General features: G+C 39.2%; 1 protein-coding gene across 3 annotated transcripts in view; it reads left to right on the forward strand.

Moving 5' to 3' along the window:
• LOC107750168 (transmembrane protein 150A-like) overlaps positions 1-2797 on the forward strand; it is a 16668-nt gene extending 13871 nt beyond the window's left edge. For all 3 annotated transcript variants that reach the window (XM_016565434.1, XM_016565433.1, XM_016565435.1), the window contains one exon: positions 1343-2797. In XM_016565434.1, the coding sequence (XP_016420920.1) occupies positions 1343-1647 (305 nt within the window). In that variant the 3' untranslated portion in view covers positions 1648-2797. The remainder of the gene's footprint in view (positions 1-1342) is intronic.
• The last annotated feature ends 527 nt before the right edge of the window (positions 2798-3324 follow it).

The following is a 3324-nucleotide window of genomic DNA, read 5'->3' on the forward strand; positions in this document are numbered from 1 at the left end:
GCAAGCTAGTGAAACGTTGCACGTGCAAAAGAGAAGGTCTGCACACATCCAAAAACTTATTTTAAATGCAAAATTGATTTTCGTGCGCTCGAAATACTTTCTTCTTTGCGAGACAAACATTTTCTCCACAAAACTCAGTTCGCGCGCGTGCAAAACGCACTTTTGTGCGCTCAAAATATGATCTTTCGCGCGCAGAATTGTGGCAGAAATGTAAGCCCATAAAACCCCACCCCTTCCTTCCAATCAACCGCAAGCTTGCATTCAGATCTGCTTCCATCCAATCAACTACCAATGGAAAGAACCCAGTCCCTGACCTACATTTCTTTTCTGATAATCCATTGCACTTAGATGTACATCACAATTTGGAAGAAAGATCTCGCACTACTTTAAGTTTGAGCTATCATATGACTAGTTTTATGATACTCTTAGTGCTTTTTCAAGCTTCTCTTTCATTGTATTTGCATGGAAAAGAACAACATTCTACACCTTTTGTGTTCAAATAAGTTCTACAGGTTTTTAACAACATGAGGGCGAGTAAATGATGACAGAATTGCTTTTTTTTTTTTTTTGTCAACTATCCTGTTTAGTGCCAGCTGTTTAAATAATAACGCATGACCTGATCAGGGCAAGAAAAGCTATAGTACTGGGCTTTATCTGTTTCTCTTCCTGCTGAGGCTCTGGTCACGATCATGAAGCCCCTGACTCATATAATAGTGGAGGTATAATCTAATTGCTTCAGTGTAAATGCTGCCGAGGAGACGGCTGAGCCCAGCTGGAGTCTCCCAGCCTTCCTGCTTTATCACTGCTGTGTTCATCAATGATTTATGAATTGTTTTTTTCCCAACTGGAGGAAAAAGTGGTGGCTAAAGGGTTGCTGGGTGATGTAACTATGAGAGCAGCTAATTAACCAGTATTTCCATAAATAATCCATGGCCTATAAAGCACATCCATCCATCATAAAATAAATAAAGCGCATCCATCCATCATTTAACATCGATTGGATTTGTCTGAAAGAAGAGAGTCATATACACCTAGGATGCCTTGAGGGTGAGTAAATCATAGGGTAATTTTCATTTTTGGGTGAACTATCCCTTTAAATAGCCTTTTATTTAATTTTTTTTCCATACTGTGGAATGGGGACCAGCAACTGTTTGCCCACATTCTTCAAACTAGAAAGAAACCCATACAGGTTTGGAACAACTTAAGAGTGAGTAAATGACAACAGAATTTAAATGTTTGGGTGAACTATCTCTTTAATTCCGTAGTGGGCAGCTGTGCCTTCAGCTCACACAAATGTAAGCTTCCTTTTGAAAACGTTTGAGTCCTTGATGGTTCCTCTCAGGTGGGATATTCTTCATCCACGAGAGCTTTGTCTTACAACACGCAGCGGCCATCTGTGAGTGGGTCTTCACTGTAGTCATCCTCGTGTTCTACGGGACTTTCACCTATGAGTTTGGCACCGTCACAACTGAGACCATGTTGGCCGGCCTCCAGCGGAACCTCTCGCACGGGCCTGGCGTCATGATCGGAGACGACATCCAAGCAGACTCCCTAGGAGGCACCACCACAAAGGGTTTGAAATCTCCAGGTGGAAGCAGCACCTCCACCCATCTGAACTGCACTCCTGAGAACATCGCAATGCTTTAAACACAGTCACAAACTGCCAGGTGGAAAGCCTCACAATGGTGCACCCTACATTTAAGACCGCACTTGAGCTGAGATTAAAGTGATTTAGAGGAACTGTCCAGTCTGATTCGAGGCAGGTTAAGAGTTGAACGGGTTTACAGGTGTGACTGTTGTATACAACCATTTCCGATTTAAAGTTACGTCTGATAAATTTCTTTTTTTCGTCCTGTTTTGCCTTGCGATAAGCTTCTGTTGGGTTGTTTGTGGTTGAAAAGGACAGAATGGGCTGGATTTGAGATCCATTTTAAGGTTGTTGTTAGCACATATCCAATGGTTTGTGAGGTCACTTTGCTGTTGCTTGAACTGTTACACTGGGCGATGGGGGCAATTTTTACTGTCACGTTTGCACAAATGTTTCAGGGGTATCTCTTTTAGAGCTTGTTACTGTTTGCCCACAAGTACTGTTGCAAATGGATGATTTGCAGGTAACACAATGAATGAACTTGTAGATTTAAGTTCTTTTCACTTTTATTTGGGATTGCAGACTATCAGGATCCGAGTATTCTATCATTTTTGAAATGTGAATGTCTAAAATATGGATTGAACTATAGCCTTTGAGCACCTATTATTTTGGAATAAGAAGAAAAATACATTATAATTGAAATCTAATTTATAATATTAAGTCTCATTCACCCATTTTTTGTAATGGTGGCCTTTTTAATGATGCAGTGGGTAAGATAAATGTTTTGTCATGCTGGCTTGCTTCTGTCCTGTTTCATTCTTGTTTTTATTCCCTGACAAGGTGGGTTTTGTTTTATTATTTCGAGCAGGAGGAAGTGATGTAAGGTGACACAAGCTCTAACCTTGCCCTTCTTGTCAGTTGATAAGTTGTAGAATAATAAGTTGTAGAATAAGTATATTCACATTGACTGTACCTGTAACTTTTTATATATTTTTTTTTAAATCAAATTTCTTTTTTTTTTCTGTCAAGGGCCATAAAAACCACTCCAAAATGCCACATCCATTCAGCGTTTTACATTGTTATTTTACTTGCATATCTTTGTTGATTGTTTTGTGTAGTTTCGTGATATTATTTACGTAATCAGCACATCAGTTTTTTTTTCTCTGTTGCCAAAGGATGCATTTAATTTAGCTAAATATGTACTGTATGCCTTTTGATTCATTAACTCTCATTGTTTTTGTTTTTGTGTGTGTGTGTGTGTAGAAGGACACACAGCCACTGAGAAAATGACAGTACTGCAATATTAACACATTTTGAAACCATTATATGAATGAAACTGATTGGTCTCCAGGCTGGAACCTAGGAAACCGCATGAAAACATTCTGAGGGTTGAGTGGTTATGGTGGCCTTAATGTTGCTGTAGTATTTACGTGATGTTTCTAATTCAGGCTGTCAATCAAAGGGTCCGTATTGCTTTTAAAATGACTCCCAAGTTTATTGTGCTTTAACATTTAAATTTCACACAGAAATGTGCCAGTTACTGTCTCTGTTTATTTGCTGTCCTTCAAAGGGACAGATAAGTTTCATGCCAATGAATAGACTGTAAATTTAGATGTGGTCTCTAGGCATCATACACGTTTATCTCTGTTGACTCCTCTATTATTGGAGAGCCAGTTTAAATTGTTTCACTTCTCATTTAAGGGAATATTCACAGGGCTGCACTGTACAACTGAAAC

This window comes from Sinocyclocheilus rhinocerous, unplaced genomic scaffold (genome assembly GCF_001515625.1).
Source record: "Sinocyclocheilus rhinocerous isolate Xijiao unplaced genomic scaffold, SAMN03320098_v1.1 scaffold332, whole genome shotgun sequence".
Taxonomy (NCBI): domain Eukaryota; kingdom Metazoa; phylum Chordata; class Actinopteri; order Cypriniformes; family Cyprinidae; genus Sinocyclocheilus; species Sinocyclocheilus rhinocerous.